The sequence below is a fragment of the Canis aureus genome, chromosome 28 (genome assembly GCF_053574225.1).
Source record: "Canis aureus isolate CA01 chromosome 28, VMU_Caureus_v.1.0, whole genome shotgun sequence".
NCBI classification, from domain to species: Eukaryota; Metazoa; Chordata; class Mammalia; order Carnivora; family Canidae; genus Canis; species Canis aureus.
The window spans coordinates 17071961-17098303 of NC_135638.1; the positions used below are offsets into that span (position 1 = coordinate 17071961).

General features: G+C 36.8%; 1 protein-coding gene and 1 pseudogene across 3 annotated transcripts in view; one reads left to right on the forward strand and one right to left on the reverse strand.

The window, feature by feature from the left end:
• ZFHX4 (zinc finger homeobox 4) overlaps positions 1–26343 on the reverse strand; it is a 181687-nt gene that overhangs the window by 28366 nt on the left and 126978 nt on the right. For all 3 annotated transcript variants that reach the window (XM_077876501.1, XM_077876499.1, XM_077876500.1), the window contains exon 5: positions 6177–6245. In XM_077876501.1, coding sequence (XP_077732627.1) covers positions 6177–6245 — 69 coding nt within the window. The remainder of the gene's footprint in view (positions 1–6176; positions 6246–26343) is intronic.
• On the forward strand, positions 1983–2589 carry LOC144300473 (small ribosomal subunit protein eS25-like; annotated as a pseudogene).

Genomic DNA, 26343 nt, shown 5'->3' on the forward strand with positions numbered 1-26343 from the left:
CCAAAGAAAGAAACTATAGTATAATCTGGGTCTCATCAGACAGTTTTTGCGGGGTCTTCTTCATTTTCCAGGATGTGTTTTAAGTGTGAGAGAAATTCCCAGACATGTTCTTCTATACATCACTGTTGTGTCTGACCTCAGCCTGACCCTGGCAACAGTTTGAGAAATCTGAATGTGAACAAAGACTCTGTGTCAGCAGCAGGGAAAGATTGTGGGGTAGACTCTCCCCATCAACTTAATCGCAAACAGCAGTTCTGAGGCCATAACTTCGCCTGGCTCTTCCAAGCCACAACTCATAACCTCTAGAGGTGGATTTGCCCGCACTGCCTCTGCTTCTGTGACTTTTTTCCCCTCTCTCTTTTCTGGTTCTTCCTTTGAAGTAGGCAGGCAATTAGCTCTAATGCTCAAGCAATTCAGACCTGTTTTGTGGTTTGGAAGGCGTAAGCTGTTTATTACAGGTAGGCTCTTTGGAGCCATAGAACTTTGCAAATTTTTAATCATGCAAAAAATAATCAAAGGGTAACTTATATACACCATAAAGTTTCTTACAAGGCAGGAAAAAAAAGGTCACTTTCATTCTTAAAGAGAGCTTTTGAAATAGATTTGACATTCATTTTATAAATAGGCTTCAGAGTCAAGAGTATTAATGAAGAGAAACAGCTTTCTAGGAAAACTGTAGGTTGGATCTGGGGCTAACGGAAGGGGTGTCTACATTCTAATTTTCAAGTACCACATTTCCTCAACTGTAAAATGCCATAAAATGTAAGGTGCCTTGTGGGAAAAAATATGTATATGTATATTATTAAGGTATTAATATATAATATTAATGTATTAAAGGAATTCCTTGAAACTAAGGAAAATTCCAAAGTTCCATTCTCTGAAATTCCAAAATAAAGACACTAAGTTACACAAAATTCCAAAATGAAGATGCTAATGCAGTTTTCATTTTCATCAATAAGTTTCTTCACTAATATGTTATATATAATAACACTTCATAATACCGTTGTATTCACAATATATGTATTTTTAATTATTACTTTCCTGTACGGAATATAAGAAATACAGTATTTATTTATATGCCAAACTTTATGACATGAATGTACTTATGCCTAAAATGTGCACTAGGGTCCTGTAGGATTTCCCAACTTTCAAATAAATGATAACACATTTTTATTTTTAAGTGTTTCAAAACACTAAGAAGAAGACAAAATACTACTGTAATCTCATGTTATACAAGTGCGTTACCAAAATTTCCCCGGCATTTTTATCATGCCTGACATAATTGTAAGTTACTCTATACATACACATAAACTATATTGAAAATAAATAAAAGTTTTTGAATGACTAGCTTAGAATACTTCCATTGGAATATTAAAAAATTATTGGAAAACCATTATTAATGTATTCTATAAAATTATTATAATTTCTAAGCAAATCTATCCAGTAATAGCCCTCTGATCTAAGCGCCAGCCAATTGTGCTTGGTTCCCATTACTTTATTATACAACTGTGTTTGGGAACCCTCTAAATTGTCTAAGGAAAACACTGCATACTTCTTAAGCCCATGAAATAATAATGTAAAGCGGAAACAGAATAGTAATTAAATGTGTTATATTTTAGTTTTAATTGTAGGTATTGAGCATCTGTTCTAGACACCTGGCTTATAAGAATTCTCTCCTGAACTCTGTTGTGTACAGTCCCACCCCATCCAAATCTATCCTCCATTTGATCTACTTAAACTTGACTTTTCTACTCAAAGTCTTAGAATGACACCCATCACTTACAAGGAAAAAGCTCAATTTTCTGTAGGTGGCAAGAATATCTTCAAGATACCTGGTCCTTGTCTACTATCCCAGTTTCCTCCCTCTTCCCTTCCTACCCTGCATTTAATTTCAAAAACAGTCTTCACAAACTTTAAGGCATCAAAATCACGTGGAAGACTTGTTAAAACAGAGGAGTGGCTGCTGCTCTCTGAGCTTCGTTATGCCACCCAAATACGATAAGAAGAAAGATGCCAGAAAGTCAGCCAAAAATGACAGAGACCCAGTGAACAAATCCAGGGGCAAGGCCAAAACGAAGAAGTGGTCCAAAGGCAGAGTTCGGGACAAGCTCAATATTCTGGTCTCGTTTGATAAAGCAACATATGACAAACTCTGCGAGAAAGTTCCCAACTATAAGCTGATAACTCCAGCTGTTATCTGAAAAGGCTCTGATAACTGAAAGACTGAAAGACTGAAAATTTGAGGTTCCCTGGCCAGGGTAGCCCTTCAGGAGCTCCTCAGTAAAGGACTTACTAAACTGGTTTCAAAGCACAGAGCTCGGGATCCCTGGGTGGTGCAGCGGTTTAGCGCCTGCCTTTGGCCCAGGGCGCGATCCTGGAGACCCGGAATCGAATCCCACGTCGGATTCCCGGTGCATGGAGCCTGCTTCTCCCTCTGCCTGTGTCTCTGCCTCTCTGTGTGTGTGTGTGTGACTATCATAAATAAATAAAAATTAAAAAAAAAAAAAAACAAAGCACAGAGCTCAAGTAATTTACACTGGAAATGCCAAGGGTAGAGATGCCCCAGCTGTTGGTAAAGATGCATGAACAAGATCCCACTAACTGTATGTTTTGAGAAATAAAACTTTATTAAAAAAAAAAAAAAAAGCTGGTCTCCACCCCTAGAGCTGCTGATTCAGTAGGTTTAAAGTGAAGCCTGAAAATCGACATCTCTCAGTTTCCAGGCAATGCTATACTTCTGGTCCAAGGGCCATATTTTGTGAACCACTGTTCCAGAAACATGTGACCATTCTTAATGCCCTCTTCCTCCCTCTACGATATACCATTATATTTCCTTTTCTTATCTAGAGCAATTTTTTTTTTTTTTGCCACTGTATACCCCCACTTATCCTTCAAACCCAGCTTGGGAAATATCAGTTTTATCATCCATAAAAATGGGGTTCATAACACCTACCTCATAGGTTTGTTATAAGATACACGAATAAAAATCAGTCAGCACAGAGCTTAACACAAAATAAGTGCGAAAAAAATTTAAAAAAAAATGTTAGCTGTATTATTACTAGTATTAGTCATCACTTCGTTCTCCAAAACCTCTTCTCTGAATGTTGAACAAAAGAGTAATGTTTCTGGGTACTTTTTTTTTTCATTAATTAATTTATTTTTAGCCTTTCTTTTACTTATGCATTGAAAAACATGTCAAAAAACCCTAGTGTGTGAAAATTATCTGTGTATAGCCTACTTCCCCTAATAGGTACACCTTTACAGAAAACAGTAATTATCTTGTTTATTTCTGTGCCAGAACCACCTGGAACGGTGCCTGGACTATAGAAGGCAGGCAAGACTTATTAGTTAGAACACTAAATTGAATTTAGGAGGCAAAATTGTGAGAAGAAAAGGAGGAGTCCAGACGCTATCCCATTCTGCTTCCCATTCAATAAAACTTTAAAAAGGCTTTTTGTTTGTTTGATTTTGGTTTGGTTTGGGTGGTTTTGTTTGTCTGTTTGTGTTTTCTATTTCTCTACTAAATCACATTCATTATTCAACCCTCCCCAGTCTGGCTTCCAATCAATTGCTCTTCTCAAAGCCACCAATGACTTACATGCTGTGAAATCCAGTGGTCATTTTTTCATCTCCCTGTTACCTTACCTTGCTCAACAGAAGTTACTCTCCTCTTTTCCTTGAAAAAGGTCCCTCTCTCAAGTTTTATTGCATCAGACTATTGTGATTTTTATCCTATGTCTTTGAAAGTTCCCTCTTATTCCCCTGGGCTGAAGCCTTCGCCATTTAAAATCTAAATATTGGAGTGTCTCCAGCATTGGTCCAAAGCCCTATTCTCTTCTCTATCTACAAAGGGAGGTTAACTTGAGGAAAAATAATAATCTTCCTAGATGATAGCATCCAGATCCATTACTTTAAATTTTCTATCTCCATTTGGACATCTAGAAAGCATATCGAACTTACCATGTCCAAATTAGAACTTCTGGTTCCTCCTCAACACAACTCACTCTGTTTGCAACCAGTCTCCCCCATCTCCCCCACCTCCCTCATCTCCTCCATCTCCATTAATGGTACCACCAAAAGCAAGAGTCCTTTCTGCCTCACATACATACAGTGTATCAGCAAGTTCTATTAAGTCAAATTCCAAAATATTGAGTGCACACGAAATCTACCTATTTCTTTCCATTTCCATTGCCAGTATACTCGGTCTCTTACCTGGATTTTGCGATGGTCTAATAACTAGGTAAGCCTTGCTCTTGCTTTCCTACAATTTATGTTGCACATCCTATAAAATCCAGCTAGTCTCCTGCTTGTACCCTGCCATACTTCCTATTTCACTTAGAATAATATGCAAACTTCTTACTATGGTTGAAGTTACCAGGCCTTTGTCTACCTTTCTGACTGTACCTTATGCTAGTCACCTACTCAGTCACTAACCTCCTTCGGTACTAGCCTTTTTTCTCTCTCTTGAACCTGACCAACTTCTTTTCACCTCTACTTGAAAGGCATTTCCCCAGATTTTGTGTAATTGGCTCCTTCTCATTAGTTAGGACTCAGCTCACCTGTCATTTCCTCAGAGAACTTCTCTGACCACTGCTTCTAAGGGAGCTCATCACCTGTCACACGAGAGGGATTCTCAGACTTTAGTGGGAATCACATCATCTGGAGGGCTTGTTAACTACAGATTGCCAGGCCTTGTCCGCAGTGTTTCTGATTCTGTAAATCTAGGATGGGGACCAGGAACTTGCATTCTTACAATTCCCAGATTTCGCTGACGCTGCTCGTATGGCAACCACACTTTGAGAAGCTCCGCTCTAGCACATTACCTCTTTTATTTCCTCTATTACATTCACAGCAATCTGAACATAACTTTTTTTTTCATAGAAATATTGTCTGAAAAATGAGAGAACTCATCTGTTTTATTCATGACTTATGCTCAACAGTCCCTGGCACTAATATTTTGAGTAAAATTGATGATTCCTAGTTTTCTTACTTGGGATAACTACGTTTATAGCAGGATGGCATCAGTTAAGACAGAGAAGAAGAAGAAATAGTTTTGCAAAAATGAGAAATTCCATTTGGAATTTGTTATATTGGACTTCTCTGTAGAATATCTCTATGGAAATATCCAGAAGGCATGAGAGTTTCTCAATAAAAAGTTTCTCAGAGGCTGGGTGAAGGTGTAGATTTTGGTGCCCTTGTTTACAAAACAATAAATAAATATATTGACAAGCAGTGTTTTCTTTTTTGTTTGATACTTTTTTCATAGTCTTGATATTTGGCCTCTTATTTCTAAACTGATCACTAATGAAATCCTCTGATTGGCTGTAGGTGAGGGAGGCAAACTGACTTATATTATTTTATTTTAAATATGCTCTCCAGTTTTCTAGGGAAGATAACATATAAAATGGAAAAGTACTCATAAGATGCATAGATAAAGCGAACTTAACTTTAAAGAATTTTTAAAGAGAGAAGTTTTGACTTTATATTACGGGAATGTTTTCACTTGAGAAAAGTATTTCAGTTCTCCATTATGAATGCAAAGGACTTTTTAAGTATTATTTGTCTATATAGCATATTATTATTCCAATTGAAGAAATCTGAAATTTGGGATCGTGCCAGGAATAAATGGGGTGTGTTATGGCAACATGGGTGAATTTCCTCTTAAATTATCTGAATATAATGCAGTAAGAAAGCATTGCTGCAATTTTTTTTAAAAACACACAAACACACACACACACACACACACACACACACATACATCACAGGGACTAGGAAATGTGTTGACATGGCTGTACAAAGTCCAGTTAACTCATTAATTTCTCCAAAACAACTCTACCAACTAGGTTGTTTGATTTGAGGAAAAATAATATCCGGCTTATTGACTTATACTTTGTAACAAACTGACACTTAGGTAAAATTTCATAGTGTATAAATGTAGATGTGAGAAATGATCCTGCAGAAGTTGCTTATTCTTTAAGATGTTACTTTCTATATGTATCCAAATATAGTATATATTAAATTTTATATTTAATTTTGCCTTTAACTTATTCGTATAAGAGATCTGATGAGATCTAATTAGAGAAGTTCCAGAGATACATTTATAACTTAAATTAGGAGAGTAACCAATGTAACTCATTTAGGACAAACAAGATTTTGAGAAGGAATAGACCAATTACCTGAGGTTGCTCTCAACTGCTGCTCTGTAAGATCATCCTCACAGGTCCTGGCTCCCAAAGAGGCAGTTTCTGCAGAAGACATCAGAGTGAAGAGTAATGAGCACACCACGTCCAGCTCTGCAGTCACAGCCAGTATCACAAGAATCCCAAATGTGACTTTCAAAAAAATAAGCACCAGGAAGAGCTCAGGTAAGACTCCAGCACACCTTACATCACAGTGAGCAGGGGTCGACAAAATGAGTCCAGAGCTTTAAATTTATATCAAATTCTCCATCAGCAGCACACAACAAATACAACAATATAGACAAAATATGGAAGAAGGAAGACTCATTTGATTTCTACTTCTTGGATATTTGGCCAGGCCTACATTATAAGATCATGTGTTGTGATGACAATGGCACATAGCATAAATTATGAGCATACTTTTAGTTCTCTGTCAAGAGGGCAAAAAAAGAAAAAAAAATACACAAAAAACTTCAATATCTGATAGCTCATGTGAGAGACCAGAGCCAAAAAAACAAGCAGCTGAGGAAAGCTGAAGAAAATGTTCAAGTTGTCAATGAATTCACATCTCTATTCTGATCTTTTATTTGAGCTCCAGAGCAGAAGCACCAACAATGTCCTGGTTTGCTAAACTCAACCCCAAGCACAAATCATTATTTTCATCTATCTCCATTCTTTCTGTGTGTTCCCTGTTGTGGGGGAAATCTATAAAAAAAAAAAAAATGACTGGACCTCAGAAATCACCCTCAACATCTCATTCTTTCATCACACTGAGTCATCTCACGCTGTTGATTCTATGGCAATGTCTCTTGTCATGCGTGTTTCTGTATTTCTCTGTCACCTTCTCTTCACTGACAATTTCAGTAGCCTCCACAACAATCTTCCTGTCTTGAATTCCTTGTCTTATCAGACTAATCTCCCATAAAACCACAAGAACTTTCTTACCAGAACACAGAATTGCCCGAGTACCATTCGTGGCTCCAACCACGAACTTAAGGTAAGAGACCTTAAGTATATAACTTAACCTTTCTAAGCCTTAATTCCTCCTTGGTGATATACAGATTGTATAACTGCATAAATAATCAACAACTATAAGAGAAAAAAAGACAAAAGTACAACATGATCTAGTCTTCAAATTGAGGAAAGGCTGGATTGTACTGAGAGGTTAAAAAGCTCATCACACAATTCTCACACTGCCGAAGAGACTCATGTTTATCTAATATTTCTGAGCACCAGCATCTCTCTTTGATCTGAAGGCTTTAATTAAACAAATAATTAACCTTGGAAATAGAAGTGCACACCAAGGCACTATTATTGCATTTACTGATTGTTTTTTCTGCTATGTACAACACCTCTGGCCTCCGGTGGTAATCTATTTAAAAAGAATGATAATAAACCTTCAGTGTCTTCACCCCAACAACAACAAAAAAAATCATGTTTTTGTTTTTTTTAAACAACAACAAAACTTAAATTAGTCTTGAAAGGAAGAATCCATCCTTAGTTCTTGCTTATAAATCCAAATAACTTCGAGATAGATCCCAATATTGCTATCCATCCAATATGCCATTCAAGGAACCCACCTTTTGCCTCTTGGCAACCTCTTGGATATTTATGCCTTGACAACAGTGTTGTTCCTTCTGCTTTGTAAACGTCTTTTGTTCTTCTCATGTTAAACTCTTATTCTTCCCTCAAAACCTAACACAAGTGTCTCCTCCTCTGTGCTCCCTTAACAATTAGCTTATAAGTATGTTTTAGCACTTACAATGTATTATGATAACTTTTTACATGGTTCACACGTATTTCCCCAATAAATTGTGAGTTCCTCAAGAACCTTCATCTTCACAGATTCTCAACTAAGGACAAAATGAGGTATATCAAAGTCACCAGAACACTTCTATTCAAAATACGAATCTATGTGCTATATGTGGAAGCAGATGAATTTCAAGATGAGAATTTTAGAAGAGCTTCCCAGAGCTTCAAGACTTTAAATTCAAAGCCCTTTCAATTATACCAAACACAGAAACTAATTCTGTTACATATACAGATTTTCCTCCACTTATGGTGGGGTTAAGTCCCCACGAATGTATTGTAAGTTGAAAATACCTCGAGTCGAAAATGCTTTTAATACATATAACCTACTGAACATCATAGCTTAGCCGAGCCTATCTTAAACGTGCTCAGAACACTTATGTTAGCCTGCAGTTGGGTAAAATCATCTAACACAAGGCCTATTTTATAATGAAGTGCTGAATATCTCATACAATTTATTGAATACTGTACTGAAAGTGAAAAACAGGATGGTCGGGTGGACACAGAATGCTTACAAGTTTATTGGTTGTTTACCCTCGTGAGTGCCTGGCTGACTGGGAGCTGGGGCTCGCTTCCACTGCCCAGCATGATGAGAGGGAGAATCTTACCACATATGGTTAGCCTGGGAAAAGATCGAAATTCAAAATTCAAGGTATGGTTTCTACTGAATGCTTATCACTTTTGATCACCGTCAAGTTGGAAAATGTTAAATTGAACCATTCATTGTCATCTGGAGACTATTTGTATAAATGTGTGTGCGTGTGTGTATTTCAGTGTACCAGATACTTATTTAAATAGATATCAGTAGTATCTAAGCAAATTTGACCAAATAACTGCTACTCATTTGATTCATGAAAATAAAAATTTTAAAATGATAACTTATTGAATTTGTATTTCTGCCAGTACTCTGATGACCTATCCATGTAAAATAATCATGAAAGGGGTTCCTGGGTGGCTCAGTCAGTTAAGTGTCTGACTCTTGATTTCAGCTTGGGTCATGATCTCAGGGTCATGGGACTGAGTCCTGCGATGGGTGGGGGGGTCTGCTTCTCTCCTTCCCCCTCTCCCTCTGCCCCTCCCTATCCCCCCATCCCCTGCATGCATGTTCTCTCTCTAAAATAAATAAATCTTTAAAAATAGCCACGTAATCCTCATGGCAAAGTCATGAGGCAATTATTAACCCTAATTTTATAAATCAGGAGCCTGGAGCTTAAAGGTTAGGGTCACCTGCCCCAGGTTCCCAAGTTTGAAACTGACAGAGCCTAGAAGGGAACCCAGTTCAGCCTCCTATAAAGTCTCTGAGTGTCTGGATGTGTCCAGTTGTAATATCAGAGTTTTAAGGCGCCTATAAATGTATCCCTAGTCTCAGTGAAGTCCTGAAGCCAAGTGATGCCTTTGGGGGTGGGGGGATGCTGAAGAAAGCAACTTTCACTAGTCTTGTAAAGACTCTGATATTTCATAAAACATTACATTCCTTGAATATATGATATAACTAAATAATAGTTTGGTGCCCCACTGAAGTCATTTTGAGAGTGACTTAAGGAAATGGGCAAAATGTCAAGACCAGAAACCATCATTTAATCTCACAAATTAGGATACGTGGTACTTGGAGACTGTTCCACTGAGAGCGACTTGTGCAAATAATTTCATAAAGGAATGTAGTTCCAAATGCCACAGAATATTTTTTATGTCTTCAACAATACTGCTCCCTTTATACAAATGATATAAATATTTTAATAAAGGAGCTTTTAACTTAACAAATGAACTGATTAATCTATACTTTTCTGCCTGTGTAAATGAAATGTTTAAAACCTAGTAATGATACATAGCATCTTTCAATATTTCACTTTAATAATTGCTCTGTAATAACAAATTTGACTGCTGTTAACACGATCTGTCTCTTTGCTGGTGATTTAATTAGATTACTAATTTGTGTTCTCTAGCACCTGACCTTTCTTATTTAATACTATTTAAAAATAATACCACTGACAATTTATCCAGTATTCTACTCTATTCTGTCAATTTGGTGATGATCACACATTTGGAAATGGTACCAAATTACTCTATTTTTATTAACACAATGTGGGAGTAATCGGCCCCATTTTCTGTGGAAGAGTCTATCGATCATCACAATCACCATCATCAACAACAACATTTCACAGAGTATTTGCTCTGTGCCAGGTACTGACTGATGCCCTTTATATATGCATTAGAATACCCTGAGCAAGCAGTGAGCCATGATTTGAACCCGTGCATTTTTATTTCAGGGATAGGTAATTTAACCACAATCATACACTAAACCATATTTTTTTTTAAATTCTAAGAGTAGCTTTTCTTTTGGTTCTGCAATTATGTCTTGTGTTCATTTTTCCCATTTGGCCTGAATTCTGCTAATCACCCATTCCCTTAGCCCAACGCAAATGGTTACATCTCCAAAGACAATGTTTAAAAGCCTAAATTTTTAGGCTTCGTATTCCGTTTAATTGTAAGACAGGAGGTTCTCAAAGCTCTCATTTCTTCACACTTGCCACTCTGAATCCTAAGCCTATTCATTTCATTACTCCTTTTCACTTTTCCCTTCGCTTACATGAATAGTAATTCTGGTAAGTAAACTGATAACTTTTAGGCATTTCATCTTGGTTCAAAATTGTCAAGTTTCCATCTGTCAAATCTGTTTTCCCCTGCTAATTGAAATTATATATATATATATATATATATATATATACACACACACACACTCACACACATATACACACATATACATATTTAGAACTACAAGCAATACAAATCTAATGATCAGGGAAAGATCTGGAATTTTAATTTTGAAACAGTCTAGATACGTAAGTGGAGAATTCTAAGTTTCAGAATGTTTGTTGTCATTTGGGAAAAGGATAACCTGATCTATACTTCATGATCATAGCAGTCATGAGCTTTCTGTATTCTTATCAGCAAAATTTGGGAAGCATTTGGTACAAGTTGAGTAAATTTTTAAAATACTGGGTGAATGTTTAAGCTGCCAAGTATAGTACTAAGACAGCATCTGCTTACAAAACTTCCACATCTCATTGCGTCCCACTGACTCGTTAATGCGTTAAATAATAAAGTGTATCACTATTTCAGCAAAATGTATTGAGATATATACCACTAAACAGAATAAATATTAAGCCAACTAGTCTAAAGTAATAGAAAGAAAAACATTTTCTGTAGTCCTAGGAAACATTATGAGTTCCACTCTACTTCCATCCATTAAAAAAAAAAAAAAAAAAAAGAGTCCAATTCCGGGAAAAAACAAAATTCTCAAAGATATCCGCATTTCAAAAACCCTCCCACCTTCTCCTCCCCATTTCCCTTTTGAAACCTTTCCTACCTTAAACTTTGCAAACAGGTGATCCATTGTTAAAGGATATTTCAGAGACTGACATAAAAGAGAAGAAATTTGCAGGGCTCTAATTTTAAAATAATAAGTGAATATTTGGTGGAAACCCATTAGGTGCTAAGCACATAATATGCATTTTCTTACTCAATCCTTGCAGTAAATCTGTACAGAAAAAAAAAACACTACTTTCATGAAAAAAATGAGATATTAAAGCTCAGATATTTTAAGTGATTTTTTTTCCCCCACAGAGTAGCAAAAGTAGGATCTGGACTTAGTCTGTCTGACACCAAAGCTCCATACTCTCCCCTGAATATTGTTGCCTCCAGGCAGCCTCCAGGACTCCTGGGCCAGGACATCTAAAACCTGAATTTCCCACCTCCTAAAAAAACAGTTCAAGCTCTTTCAAAGCAAATTCATCACAACAAGATCAATATCTAGAAGAACAAATCAAGTTCAACATTTTTTTATCATCTTGGTAGTTTACATTTTAATAGAGACCTCTGAACTTGCTTGTGCACTACAAAAGTGGAGCTGTTTTCAGATGAAGCAGGTTTGCAATTAAAAATGGTTTCAAGTGGTCTCCATCCATTTCCTATGTGGATACAAAGAGTGCTCTTCTAAAAAGCTGAGCAACTCAGCATGCTACCAAATGGTTTTGAGTAACCAAGCAACATCATCTTTGTTGACCTGCAGTGCTTTCTCTTAAATTATTTCTTCTAGGCAGTAACAGATTGAAGTGCATTGGATGCTCCAGTGTCAATTATCTGAACGGGGCTGGATTTGTAATTTTTTATTTTCTGGAAAAGTAAAGCTCCTTTGCCCTGCCCTGTCTGGTTTTACCCAGAAGTTATTTTTATATAGTAAGGGAGTAGTATCTCCTGGGACCTCTAGGCCAGGAAAGTGTGATCACTTCTTTCTGCTTCTTGAATCATCTATGACCTCAGTGTAATGGGACCTCAAAAGAATTTAATAAGTTCCTGATATCAATTAGTTTCAATAAATTACTCATACATCTTCTTAATGTGTCTTACTTTAAAGTGTTCTTACTGAAGTATTTTTTTTCTTAAATTTATTAATTTCTAATACACTTCTTCCTGTAAGAGTCTGTTTCATTTCTGATTGTTTTGAAATTAAGAAATCAAAATTCTATTGTTGTAACTTAGGGAAAATATTGTGTTTCCATCTGTCAGTTCCTCAGTTATCTGCACCTAAGTTCTTAGAGGATTCATCACAATCTCTACATTGTCTCACATGATTTTAAGTCCTTAGCATATTGCATTGGTTTTGCTAGGTGGCTCATCAACATAGGAAAACCTCTGGTCTACACACTGATTCCTACCCTACCCAGTGATGACCTTTGTTCCTGTGGGGCACTGGCTATTCATTTCAGCCCATTGCTTTGTATCACAAAGCAAGTTTTTAATCGAGGAAAACCTCTTCTTTCTATGCCATAGCTACCAACTTTTCTGAATAGCCTCATGCTAGGTCAAAAGCCTTTTAAAGTTATTTTTTTAATGAAAAGAAAATAAATGTTTATCCAGCAGTGCATTTTTATCAATATTGCCTTCACCACTTTCAAAGACTCCTTACAAGGGTATCATTTACTCTCAGGGAAGTTGTACTTCCTTGTTTCAGTTATATTATTTGGTTCCTGGAAGCTTCTATAACTTCTCTTATACTTTTACCTCAAAGATGTCAGCAATGATAGGTGCCACCCTCTAAGACTGCATTTTTTAATTACTACAGCAATTACAGAGTTTAATCAGTTTCACAACTTTTACACAAAATTCTGATTTTTATTTCACTCATATTCAGTGAGTCATTGGGAATACTTCTTTGGAGTTGTAATCCATGAAACCATCATTTACTCTTGTTGTGAAGAACCAGAACGAGTAACTCGGTGTTGAAATAATGGTAATTTTTTTTTACCTGAGATTAATTCTCTTTGCTTGAAATTTCGAGCAAGCAAAGATAAAAAGTGAGCCATCAGTGACATAAAAATTATGTACTTCCGCTATAGCTATCTGGCTCTTAGAAGCCTGTGTACTACAAAAAACTATTTCATTAAGAGAATATGGACTACTCCTATGCATATATCTGTGCTAAGAAAAAAGAAAAAAAAAACATGGACTTAGAAAAAGATACACTTGGACTTGAATCCCAGCTCCAACACTTTCTAGATATTTGACAGGGCAAGTTGCTTAGCCTCCTTGAAATTCAAGATCCTATATGCAAAAATGGAAGTAAAAATTACTAGATTCCAAGGTGTAATAAGGAGTAAGTTAAGAGCATAAATCATCTAGTACTGAATAAGTAGTAGTTTTATTCATGCACAATTCTTCTCTGGCTTTGGTCCATCCTGCTGAATACAAGTTATTCAAAGGAAAGACTACATCAATTTGATATTATGGCCTTTTAGGTTATATTTATATGTAAGGTACTCTCTGTCTATCAGCTAAGTTAGTATTTTAGACCTTTAAAATATCACTATTATATGTGTAGATATTTTTGAAAGAGCAAATGTTAACAAGACTAAACATTGTTTTCCTAAGCCATGGAGTTTGAAAGTTTTTTTTTAATCCTTAAGCAAATTTTACATTCTGCACTAAGAGTAGTATGTGTACCAGGTTATAAAGACTGTTCAATTCACACTGGTTTGGCTCTTTACAAAAGTTAAAGTGAAGAAGATGAACTGTTTAGACTGGTAGTGACATCCAAGTCAGCCCTATGTTTCGTCTTGCAAGAGAGGGACCCTGTCCTCTCCAATTCCAAACCCCACCCCCACCATCAGCCTTTTATCAAGAGGAAACATTTAATGAGAAGTCATAAACAATCTCAGAATATACAGATTTGTAAATGTGGCAGATTCCAAAACCCTAAAATCTTCATTTATATACAAACGCTGAGTTTGCTTAAAATTCTAGGTTATTCCTTACACTACAGTCACCTGAATCATATGTCCAACTAAACACAGCATCAAAGCACATAACACTTGTTTTTTCTTCAAAGCAATTCATAATGAACCATACATAATATTGTAGAGCTTTCACAATGGCAATGTTAAATGAGAAATGTATGGAATGGGAATTAAAACTTTAGCTTCCATCTGTGTAAATTTAAACAGATCTATTAACATGTTGGAGCCAGTCTTCTCATCTGTAAAGGGGGGATAAAATGTTCTCTTCTGCTTGCCATGACAAGCCCTTGTAAGGATGAAATGTAAGTTGTTGTTATCAACACCTCCAGCTGACCATGCATAGTAAGGAAATACAATCTCTGTATCATACTTTTTAAATATTATATGTCTTAAATATGCTGACATGGACTGTACCATTACTACTTATACTAAACTCCTCTATATAGTTATATATATGGGGGAAATTATTGCTTCTCATGCACAGGTTTATTTATTTTGTGAATTATATATGGCTATAAAAGAAAATCCTCAGATGACTAGATCAATTCTTTTTTATCAACACTATAATTGTTGAAATAAATTTACCATTAACCTAAGACGTAGAAAAGTTTCCTAAATTATATGTAAATAATCCTTGGATTTTCACTATTTGGAGTTTTCTACATTTCACCACATTAGGAATGGTCAAATTTATATGGTCATATACCCCAAATTACACTTAGGAGAATTGACCTAGGCAATGATGGATACAAATATAAGTAAAATAAATCTGGAGAGGGAAAGTTAGTGAAAGTATGCATAGCCCCAGAAAAGGAAGATTAGAAAGGCTAAGTTGGAGCCAAAAGTGAAAAATGTACCATTGGAACCTGCTATGAATTTCCAAGACAATACTTATGCGTACCCATGAAATGTTTATTTAATAAATGATTCATTAATGAGCAAACAGATTGATGAGATTTGGCATATTGCTTTCTTTGGACTGTATTAGCCAAAGAAAAAATGGTTTCTGAGACATGGCCAATTTTTTTTCTCCTTTGCCTGAATGCAAAATATTGGCAAAGGGTCCCTCAATCTTGGCAAAATGAGAGGTTTAAGCAGGGGATGCCATGATCATATTTGCATCTTTGGGATACTGTGTGGAAGATGGAATGGAGGAGGAAAAGCTTTGCTATTAAAAAAAAAAAAAAAGGATGCTGGAACATTCACTGTATCTCAGTCCATTACTGTCTAGAAAAAGTCATGGATAAAGGAATAACAGTGATTCCATTGGAGAGAAAAGGAAAATTTCAAAGTCCAAGATTGGGATGAGAAAAAAGATGATGAGCTCAATTTTGGACATGAATTAAAGCAGAGCTGTTTGGAAAACTTTTAAGTTTATGAAACTAGATCTTAAAAGAGAAGCCTGAGTTCAAAACACTTGGAAGCTAATACCTGTAAGTAAATCTGAAGAACAACACATTAAGTATGGAAGATAAGTTCTAAGGAGAGAACTCTAAGAAAGAAAAATTAAGACATAAGTGGTACTGAAGATTACTGAAAGATGAAAAATAATGACAGAGAAAAAGAGGCAAACACAGGGCACTGGAGTGATTGATAAAACATTGGACAAAGGACAAACTTCCTACAGAAGTAGGAGGCACAGGTGTACAATTACACAGAGAAATCAAGTAAATTAAGGTCTCGGTGATGCTGCTGAGAGATGGTAGTGGCTTGGACCAAGGAGGCAGTGGAGGAGCTGATGTATATTTCAGAGGAGGAGCAGAGAGGACTTGCCACTGGGTTTCATGAGGTAAGTGAGAGAACGAAAAGAATGAAAAGTGATTACAGTGTGTTTTGCCCCAGAAATCAGAAGAATGGAGACATCATGTACTGAGATGAGGGAAAATGCAGATGAAACAAGGTAGGAGGGAGAGAATGACTGGAGTCCGCAGTTTCAAACATGTTTAGTATCAGATGCCCTGTTTATACACCCAAGTGAAAGCGTTAAGTAAGCAGATGTGGGCTGGAGGTAGGGTGTGGAGAAGGGAAGGAAAGGTCAATGTATAGAAGGTAGAGCAAGTCTCTAAGTTGAGATTGAATTAGATCACCTAGACAAGGAGAGACCCTAACTGAACCTGGGCCAGGCTTCTACACAGCAGCATAGCAAACCAAGGGACCCTACGAGTAGTCTTTCCCAGTAGCGAGAAATAGTTTATCATTGACCTGGTTTAGAACTGTCTGCGCATGTCAAAAATACTAATTAAGCAGGTCGCTTTCCTTCAGTTTTATTGTTCTTAAATTCCCTATGGGGACTGCTCTCTCTTTATTGCCTGCACTGGGTGAAATACTCCTATCATTCCCTTCTAAAATAAGGAGGGAGCAGTGGAGAAAACCAAGCATGAAGAATCAATGAGGCAGGAGAAGATCAAGAGAAGATGGGGTGCAGCCTGGTAAAAGACACTTCAAGAAAGCAGAGGTCAGGGCACCTGTGTGGCTCAGTGGTTGAATGTCAGGTCGTGATTCCGGGGTTCTGGGATCGAGCCCCACATCGGGCTCCTTGCAGGGAACCTGCTTCTCCCTCTGCTTGTGTCTCTGCCTCTCTCTCTCTCTGTGTCTCTCATAAATAAATAAAAATTTAAAAATATTTTTAAAAAAAGAAAGGAGAGGTCAACTTGTTAAAAACTGCTGGTTGGTCTAGTCTGAGGAGGGCTGGAAACTGACCAGTAGATTTGCCAAAAGACAGGTCCTCAGAGGCCTTGACCAGAGCTCCTTTTGTGGAGTGGTATGGATAAGCCCCCACCCCCACCTCATGCGGTGTAAGAGAGAAAAAAGATGATGAACATGGAGATGTCAAGTGCAGACAATTCTCCGAGGACTTCGGTGAAAAGGATCAGAGAAATGGGCAATACATAGAGGCAGACAGCATGCAGGAAGTCTTTTCATCAGCAGGGTGATGGAGAGAATATTGGTGTGATGATGCGAATAAGCTGGTGGCAAGGAAAACACTGAGAGGCAGAAGAGAGTGAGCTGGCAGGTATCCCAGGATGGCCCTGGGTGTGGGTTTCTGAAGAGCAGTGGAAATAGGGATGGAAGTCAAGGATCACAGAAGTCAGGGAAGTTAGGCTAGGACTTATCAACCTCTCAGAAGGTGGAAACGGACAACATCATGAAGATAATTGAGGAGACTTGGGGAGTGGGAAGTACAGCAGAACGTGAAGATGAACCAAAATAACTATAAACGATGTCAAACGGGGACACGGAAAGAGAGTCAGAGAGCAGAACCCATTTTGTTTCAGCACACGAAATATTCTCGCCTTCTTTGTGATACACAATGAGAGAAATCATTTCTGTTGAGTGAAGATTTGACTAGCAATCCGGTCTAGCTATGAGTCAAGAACTATTTTTCCCTTGTAGATATTATGGCACCATAGAAGCAATAAAATTGTGTCAACAAAAATGAAAAGCCTTACAGAACGTAAACAGGTCCCTATTAAACTCTTCAATTATGTTTTACGGCAATACAATCACAGTGTATTTTTCATAATCTAAGTTTGATCAAAATAACTCATGTGCAATGCACACAGCACCTGTATTTTAGGATTTTGGTGCAAGATGATGAAAGATCTCAAAAATGTATGGTGTTTTGGTCCATTAAATTTGCTGTCCTGATGAACTAGATGAAGTAATTCATGATCATCACTGATGTAAAAAGTGACAGATAAGATGAAATTTCACACTGCCATAAGCATCTGATGAGTAAAACAAACAAAACTGCAAAAAACTAAACCTGTCACTGTTCTAAACTACATGATAATAACAAATAGAGAAAACTGACCTTTCAAATGAATGTGGATAATCACAAATGATGACCAGAATTCAAATTCAAAGAAGTACAAAATAAACAAAAAGCCAGACATATGGTCACCTTAAGAAAATAAAAGGTATGTTGAGGAGGAGAGGAAGCTGGTGGTAAAGAAAATGAACAATGAATAATTTATTTCTCTTTGTATCTCATTTCTATATATTACATATAAAAACATCTCTAATGTGGTAAATAATTTGAGCCAAATGCAGAATTCTCTTTTGAGGATTTTTAACATTGATATTATTAAGGATACAGAAAGAACAGAAACATATGTTCAATCCAATACAATAAGTAATATGAGAATAAATTATATCTTTTACATGGCTAATATTTGTTCCTGTCCCATATATCTTTACCCTAGTTCTCACATATGTCCTCAGAAGGCAGCAGCTAATGTATCACCGTGAATACTCTAGAACCCAATTCCAAGGATTGGAAGTACACAGAGCTGTGTTTGCTTTTTTCAGTGACACTATGAATTCTTGAGAAATGTATATATATATATATATATATACACACACACACACACACACTCACACACAAAATCAGAATGAAAGAGGGCAAGCCCAAATGGAATCAACTTTCATTTATTACAATTCTGCACCCCGATCTCTTCTATCATATCTTTGAAAGGGCTACAGGGTATTTATGGATTGGTGTGACAGCACTTTGTTTTCCTTTCTCTTGTCAAATGCATAGAGGCCATCCTGTCTTGCTAAAAGTCCTGTAAATAGGAACAAATGAACTTCTCCTTTTTTTTTCTTTTCCTTCTCCTAATTGACTTCCAACAAAAATGCCACCTACCATGAATGTTTCCTTCACCTTGTGTACAGTTCACCTCATGGCTAAGTCTGGGATTGTGTTTATTCGTGTATTCAACGACGATGACTCCGATAGTCACATGAATGGAGGTACAGTAGTTAAACAGTATTTGAGTTTGATCAATCCTTTTCACTTTGAAAGATACAAAAATATCCTGGACTTACATTGTTCCACATGCCATAAAATATTTCCTCTATAACTTATTCAGCATAAATGATATTAACAGACTAACCTAAATGTAAGCTCTAAATGTTATAAATAAAACAAAGCCCCTAACGTAATTTTATTAAAACTACAAAGGCCTCTTAAAAATCATGTTGAAAAAATGACTACCTTTTTCCTAGTTCAAAAGCACCTACAAAACTTTATGAACACATTATTTCTTCCCCCCTCCTATAGTTTTTTTAAGGGATTATGTTTGAGAGTGTAAAAAGGTGTGCCTCTGCTTTTCACTTTTTCCCTGCCCACTTAACCTGACATATTTCCAACAGTTGGCTCCTTCATTGCTTATATTTAGTTGATAAGTTTGCTTTATGGATTGTTAACACTCTTTTCTGCTTGCTGAGAGTTACCTCAGTGATAGCACCTGACTTGTGTCTACCAGCCCACGACACAAGTGTCCTCGAATGAGCTTCCAGCACACAGGTCCCCCCAAATTTATCTCTCTTATATATGGCTGTCAAATCATGTGTCCTAAGACACCTCTTCAGTAGTGCGATTCCCACACTCAAAGGTTCGGTATTTTCGTATTTTCTGCTCTTCAAATCTGAACTTCTTTGCTCAGCTTTCAAAGACTTCCATAGTTTCAACTACCTAGTTCATTTTTGTCACTCTCTCCCCAATGGTCATTACTAGGCTCTCAGTTTAGTTTGTTGCTTCTCAACACAACCATATCAATTTCCTTTCACCCCTAAGTCTGAATCATATCATTCCACCCCTTAAACCTAAGGACCATGCATAAATAAATGAATAGATGCAGAGATAAACAAACAAAACTATTTTTTTTATTTTCAATCCTACTCATTCTTCATGTCCTAATACCTCCATTAGGACTAACCCTACAGATTAACCCTACAGATCCAATGCTCCTCTGAACGGTACCGAATTTGATGATGTTCCTTAAAATGCCGTAATTTACCTGCCTTATTGTGTCCAGTACATGAATTGTCTCCTAGGCAGCCTCTAAACTCCTTGAGGGCAGGGAGCTTTCATTTTTCTGTCTCCCACTAGCCCCGGCCACATGCTACCCCCAGCGCTCTTGCCCAGGGTATTCCTCGCATTCCTCCACTCTCAGGTGGCTTCTATAATCGATAATGGCAGCCAAGGAGAATAATCCTCCAGGTAACAAAGCAGAATCTTTTCCTCCACTTCATTCTGATTCTGATTGCAATTAATTCATCAAGTATTTGCCACATCTGCTATTAAATACATGTATTTGGTATTCTCTCTCAAAGGTAAATGAGTTTAAAATCCTACTGTAACAGGCTAAAGAGGCAGAAAGCTCCTTTGAGGTATGTGCCAGCTTTGTGAGGAATCTATCTTCCTTTCTTCCTCACACACAACTGTTACACATTGTAGAAGCGAGTTCACCTCCCTTGTTTTCCTTCCGTTAGTCCCTTTTTGTGACTGCCTCATGAATATATAATTCCTGTGCATTTAATTCTTTGAAGTCCAAGCACATTCTTGCTTGAAACAAAAGCTCTAGAGGATGAAATAAGAGTATACAATTATTGCAAAATGGCAATAAAATCACCTCCCCACACTTCCCTTGAGATCTGTGGTCAAGGAGATCTGGCTGAGGGCTGAGACAAACGTCAACTTGACTTTTAATTTTATGAACTATGATCATTTGGACAAGAAAATATCTTCAAAGGGTCAATATCATTTCTGTAAATGGGAAGAAGACAGTGTGGAAAGACTGCTTTGAACAAGGCTTAAAGAGAAGAAAAAACTTTTGAGCAAATATCAATAGTACTTTCTTGATTTGTCTCTTTTTCCCTTAAAAGGATTTTTTTAAAAGTGAAGAAATTGCAGTTAAAAATTATTTTATAGCCCTTAAAATGAAAACATTTGCCTATTAAGCTCTAACGACCTACAATATTCTATCTGTAAAGCATCACTTGGCCCCCTGCTGTTTCATTTAACTTTAGCTGAACCTTTTTTTATTGCTTCCTAATCTACCCTAATTTGCCTAAACCCCTTATTTGCCATTTCTCAAACTGTTTGTTTACATCTCACTGGAAATGTGTAACAATAACAAAGTGCTTTAAGGACTAGAAATAATGATAGATTTAGACACATAATTTTACCTCACAGCATAAAAGACATTCAAATGAACACACATTCCCGGAGAGCCCACTAGGTGACAAGGACCATACTTGGCTAGGAGACACTAAGAGGAAAACAAACCTCCAGTGCCTTCAAGGAGCTTAAGTCTGGAGGAGAAAAAATAACAAAATAGAAACAACCCCCACCCCACGATTCAGGAAGTGATATGCTGGTAGTAGGAGCCAAGCATTCTTGACACAAAGGAACGCAGAACACTTAATTCTGTGGGAGAAAGAAGCATCAATGCAATCTACCTCATGTCATTTCCACTTTTTTTCTGTTTAGGAGAAACATTTTATAGATAAATGATAAGACAAGGACGATGATCAGTTTTAAAACCTTCCACGAGTCACCCTATGTAAATAGCAGAATAGGACAAAGATATCTACAGTGATGCTGCATTGGGAATGAGAAGCTAGGGTTCTAGTATGAATTAGCAATGGAACACTGCCCAAGTCATGAAACTGGTGAGTCCTTGTTTCTCTAGCTGTAAAATGAGGGACTGGGCCCATGAGCTGTCAGGATCCTTTTGGCTTCCCCATTACCTGAACATCTGCAGTTATTTTTTGTCAACTCACAAGTATTGGCTACAAAGGCTGAGGACAAGACTTCATAAGATTGAACAATAATTCATGTTTACCTCAAATCTGTTATGTGTGTGTTTGTATTTATAACCCTCTTTTCACATTCCTTCCAAATCATTAGCCCATTGGCCCATTATATTTGCATAACCCTTAATACTTTTCAAAGTATATTCACATTCATTATCTGAAGTGCTCTAACTCCACATGCTAACCATACTCCAAAGAATCTTCCCTGGTTCTGTTGCTAAGACATGCATCTTATATAAGATTCATTCTTATTTCTCATTCACTCTTATTTCATGTTAACTTTACTTTATACTCCATGCTTTCTCGCTCTTTGCTTTCTTCTAAGAGGAGCCAAATACATCATTTTCTAGCCCTTCTCTACTTAACCATTTTTTGAAATCACTGGAGTGGCTTTGTTTTGACTGAGTGGTTACAGCCTCAAGGAGCAGAAGCACAAAGGTGACTCTGTCTACTATTTCTGTCAATTTGATTTAGGGAAACTCCAGTTTCCTAAGATGGTTTCTTCAAAAATACGATGTCCCTGGAAGGTCTTAAGTTGGCAGCTGGTATTGGGGAAAAGGAAGTCTGTCTGTGTAGCCAGGATGCCCAAGAGGCACCCATCCTACCGAGCGAATGTATGGTGAGGTTATTGGAGTGGAGTTTCAGGGAAGGCAATAATAATAGCAGCAGAGAAAGTGGCTCCATCTTTAGAAATGTAATTTTTAAGTATATTTTTAGGTATATTTTCAACTCAAACTATGTGTCACTAGTTTTCTTTCAAGGGTCTTAGAGAGAGAGTAGTACTCTTGTTGAGGAATATTAATCATGTAGTGGAAGCTTCAGACCTTCTTCCTATAAAAATGCACAACAGGATAATTTTGCAGGCAGTTACAAGGGGGCCTGGAATCCCTAGGCCCATGGATCCCGGGTTACTAAGCTGTGCACAGATAACCTAGATAAGCTCTTTTGTGGGTGTTACATAACTTTCAAAAAGGTAATCTATATTCTCTTATCTCATTAATGTAAAATTTTTTTCACTTGCCAGATAAACAAGGATTAAGTCATCTAATTGGAACAGTCACAAATTTTTAGTTTCTTTTATTTTTGTTTCTAATAATTATTCAAGGCAACGTTATAGAAGAATAGCATGAGTAAAGAACAACTGTAAGTTCTCAACCAAAATTTTCTGAAAGACTAGAAACGCAAATAGAAATGGAATCCAAATGAGCTGAATTTAGTGTGTAGCATACTTAACATGCAGGGGGCACTGACTTATGCCACCTATTTCCCAATGACTCCATCACTTACTCTATGTGAATAGGGTTAAAAAAAATAAATGAAGAAAAAATGAAGGAAAAAAGAAAGGTTAATGCCAAACCATATGGACATACTCACATAAAAACAAACTAGCTGATCATTAGGTAAAAACAAAACAGAACTCTTCTTCAAAAGAAAAATTGGCTGCATTTTTCTACAATATAAAATCTACAGGAATTAACTGAATTTTTAAAGGAAATAATCAAATGTTTTAGAATCAAGTGCTTAGATATTGGCAAGAAATGTTACTTCAGTAGCCTAAAAAGTGCTAATGGGGCCTCTCAAAACACTTAACTAAATCCTTATGTAGAATAGAGTTTATTAGTATGGCATGAAAAACAATAACTAACAAACATCTTCGAGAGCATGTAGATTAGCAGGAGAACATCCAATGTTTCTGTATTATGGCTAATTTTGAGACTGAGTTTTAGACAAATAATATTTTCAAGAAGGCAATAAAATGACAGTATGCAAAGCAGTTTCATAAAAGTTAACACGTATTCTACAAAAAGTGGGAAAGATTTTGATTTGAAAAACAAACTTATAAAGAAGGAAATATTTTAAAAATCAACTTGCTTTTAAATAAAGCTGATTTCCAGACATCCTTTTTAATTCTCTAGTTCATCCACAAATTTTATCACTGAATACCTAAGAGAAGTATGAAAACACACAAAGATGTTGATATTTTTGGCCTACCAACTTTTGTAATGTTCCTTTTTTTTCTAATAAACTGGTAAATATTCCCAATCAAAACAAAAATTCTGTCATGAGACTTCACTGAGGGGAAAAAAAGTGATTTAGAAAAGTTTGATAAAATCAAGAAAGACAATAGGTTGAAAACTTACAGTATTCATTTCAAATCATCAAACCAGGGTTCCTCCCCCCATGAATCTGGAAATCAAGATTTTTCTTAAAAACATGAAACCATATTAAAAAGCCTATCAGGAGATTTACTTTTAGAAATTTTTCTTTTACTTGTATGTGATACCGATGCCATTAAAGATCCTGAGATAGGCCACGGGGCAGTTTAAAAATGGAAACCTTTAAACATCATTACAGTACATAAATCTCACCCACAGCCATCATCTTTGCCTTTAATGTTCATACCAATAGTTACCATTTGCAAATACGTCAATAAAGTGTAGTTTGTTCTTGGGGAAATTAATCAGATTGAATTCCATCAAATAATAATAATAAAAAAAAGCACAACACATTTTGCGGGCAGTTGTATATTATACAACATGTTGGACAGAAAAACACATTAGTTCAAAGAATACTAATTTCCTTCATTTTCCTACAGTCCATATGGAGCCTAAACCTACAGCTCTTTCCTTTCTTTAGCTCATTCAAGTTAAAAGAGGGAGATAACGCTTGAAATGGAATCGATTTTTCACGGCACATATGAAATAAGTATTTTTGACTATTTTACCTAATAAGGATAAGAAGCTAAAATACCAGCATTCTTTTCCTCCGAAGTGTACTATGTTTCTTCAATTTGACTTAGCATCATCTAAATGCTACTTACTGTATGAAGAGTTATACACATAAGTATATCAAATACTCTTAGACCGAAACCCAACAAAGAAAACTAATGCCTGTTCTTCATTAGACAATATGAACCGAACTCGGGTTCCCATGAAGGTTCATAAAGCACAGCTAAGTAATGAACAAGCTGAAAAGTTTCATGAGTCTCACCCAGGTATTCCAAGCTGAAATTCCAGGCCTGTGTCACTCACTCCCTGACCATCTGCCATCTGCAATACAACCCAACATTTTCTTTTTTTTTTTTTTTTTAAGATTCTATTTATTTATTCCTGAGAGACACAGAGAGAAGCAGAGACATAGACAGAGGGAGAAGCAGGTTCCTCACAGGGAGCCCGATGTGGGACTTGATCCCAGGACTGGGATCATGCCCTGAGCTGAAGGCAGACACTCAGCCGCTGAGCTACTCAGATGTCCCCCAATCTAACATTCTTAATAAATGAGATAAGTGAATGCATTTAGTTAATTAGATTTTAAAACATATTTACTAACTCATACAGCAAATAAACTGAAAAGTTTTATACCAAAAAGCAACATGCAAACAAGCAACAGAACTTAAGTTTTACTTCAGAAGTTGATGCCTTTGACATTGCTTACCTAATGCAAATTTTAAACATGATTCTATTAATATCTGCCTCAATTAAACATAAGCTCAGGCTAAAAATAATTAACCCATAAAATTAAGCCTTCCCCTTACTTAAAAGTAATTGAGATATGCGTATTCTCAACATTAACTGCTTTTCCCCTTTCGTTCTTGTATTCTAGAGAGGTTCCATAATACAATATACAGCGATGCATATCTATACACATATACATAAGCTAATGCAGAAAAGCATCTGATTCTATGTTTATCCAGGGTAATCTGTTATGGTTTCTTTCCTGCCAAACCACTTCTGGTGTTTCCAGCAGGGCAATGACAGCATACACCTTCTTGTTATTATTTATGTACCAAAGGCCAAACCAAATGTCTGGGTGGGTCTCCAAAGACATAAAATCGGTAGGCTTTTTTCCATCCACAGGACCCAATTACATTTAAATAAACCAACTCCTAGTGAAAGATTGGCTCCAACAGAAAATACCACGCAACCACAGACACTGAAATTAAATCAGAGTCGTAAGTTTAGAAGCCACCAACATATTGTTAAAAATAGTCTTTATATCTTTGTGTACACATACACAGGCAAATAATGCACATTAGTAATGAGAAGAAGTTGTTCCATTTCTTTCTATGAGACGCATCCTTCGCCAAAGCTGCCTAATCCACAAAAAGTTTTCTGTCCCAGGCAAAAAGCGTAAAAATACCAGCCAGCGGCTGCTCTGAGAACTCCTGTCCTCGCAGACGCAGAACAACTGTCATGTGCTGCGGGCGCTTTAAATGGATGGACCTTTTGGCTGATCCTGGAGTGGCACAGGCTTGACAAATGTGGGAAAGTCCTCAGCTGTGAGATGCGGGCTGAGGTTGTGGGCTCTTGGTCAATTGAAAGGTTGCATTAAATGTAAATTATAGGACTGTTCCCTAGATATATACTCCTCTCAACCAGGTGAAAGGCAAACTGGGTGTCACACTCCTTCGGAGATGGCCCAGTGGTGGCTTCCCAGCTAGGAGAGGAAGCCGGGCA